Below are 1,637 nucleotides of genomic sequence, written 5' to 3' on the forward strand. Positions count from 1 at the left end.
CTTTTAGTGTAATACTATATTTTAAGATAGTACTCTTCAACTTCTTGGCAATCTTCCTAATTGCTCTATACAAGATACTAAAATCAAAATTTAACTAGGTAAATTTAACTAAAATTTTATGAAAAAATAAAATATATTCTTATTAATAGGTAATGATGCTTAAATTATGGAAAATGATAATCTTTCATTCATTTCAAATGTTCTGAGTTATCAAATTAGTAGCACTTTCTTAATAGACACATTTTACTTGACCAAAGTTCAGCAGTAAAGGAGTGATACTCAACAGCCTTAAGTTACTATTTAATTCAGTAAAATTCAAAATAATTGCTATGACATCCTTTTTTCAGTAGCAAATATTATAAATGATGCTTAAAGAGGGTTCAAAAGCTTCGCTTGGAGTATATTGTCTTCGCCTAGCTTAGATTAAAATAACCTTTAAGCAGTTAATAGTATTGTCGATAATGCTAACAGTTAAAAGAGTACCACTTTAGTAATTTTAAAGCAACTAATTCCTGCAAACACTCAAATTACTGCTACTTTCTAATATTTACTTAAAGTGAATTCTTCATAAAAATTGTTTTTCTCAACACTCTTTATCAGATAAAAAGACATAGTTACTAAATTTTAAACATAAAGCTATCCAATTTATAGGTAAAAACCTTAATTTTATTCTTAAAATAGAGTAGATTTTTTACATTTTAAATACTAAAAAACAAAAATTACAAATATAGAAAAAAAAACTATAATTAAATAAAAAAAATATTTTAAAAATAGATACATGGATTTACAAATTTATGTCTCTTTCTATGTGCAAATATGTGATTAGAGTGGACCAAAAATTACTAACGAACCTCTTAACATATAGATAAACTCTAAAAGTGTGCCAAAGCTGAATTAAAACCTATCACAATTTAAATATAATTAAACATAAATTTTAGTAAAAAAATATTCTATTCCTCCTTAAACTATTTTTGATTTAAACGTAAACTAAATTTTAAAATTTAAATATTTATCAAATTGTTTAAAAATAATAATAATAAAGGTAAATGCCTCTCTAGTCAGTGATTCATCAATTACTAATTTATAATCTTAAACTATTACACCTAACATATCTAATTTATTTATATAGATTGTAGGTGGATAAAAAGGAGTGTTTGGTTTCAAACAGCCCTTAAATTTAACTGGATTAGCAAGAGACTTTGAGCTTGAAGACCCAAACTAAGATTAACAAATTAATTTAAAGTGGGATTGTGTATCCCTTACCTCTAATCAAAATGATAATAATTGCTATGACTATAATAATCACCCAATTATTTTGCAGCAAAATGTTCCTAGTATTTCGATACCAGGTTCTACTTTTAGCCCATATTAATCTCTTTTGTTTACTTTTACAGGAACCAAAGATTCCCGTTAGTAATCTTAATCAACTATGGTCATCTTATCAGAAACTGATATTCCTATTTTAATAGCTAACTTTAAGGATCTATCTTAGTTGATATAAGTCAACATTAACTAAGATATTGATGCAACTCTCATATATGGAAGTAATGTTTCATCTGACTTGCTAAGCTATGCTGGGTTCAATACTTTATAATAATATGGTAGTAGGAGCTATAAAATTTGATTATTATAAAGTG

At 25.5% G+C, this 1,637-nt stretch overlaps 1 protein-coding gene across 1 annotated transcript in view; it reads left to right on the top strand. All coding sequences in view use genetic code 6, as the record gives it.

Annotated features, from left to right (window-relative positions):
- TTHERM_01399660 (REJ domain protein) overlaps positions 1-1,624 on the top strand; it is a gene marked incomplete at both ends in the record, with an annotated part of 2,459 nt that extends 835 nt beyond the window's left edge. The window contains 4 exons of the mRNA XM_001013424.3: positions 1-98; positions 150-651; positions 775-982; positions 1,043-1,624. The exon at positions 1-98 is cut by the window's left edge and continues 422 nt beyond it. Coding sequence (XP_001013424.3) covers positions 1-98; positions 150-651; positions 775-982; positions 1,043-1,624 — 1,390 coding nt within the window. The remainder of the gene's footprint in view (positions 99-149; positions 652-774; positions 983-1,042) is intronic.
- Positions 1,625-1,637: the final 13 nt, after the last annotated feature.

The sequence above is a fragment of the Tetrahymena thermophila genome (assembly GCF_000189635.1).
Source record: "Tetrahymena thermophila SB210 genomic scaffold scf_8254683, whole genome shotgun sequence".
In the NCBI taxonomy this organism is placed as follows: Eukaryota; Ciliophora; class Oligohymenophorea; order Hymenostomatida; family Tetrahymenidae; genus Tetrahymena; species Tetrahymena thermophila.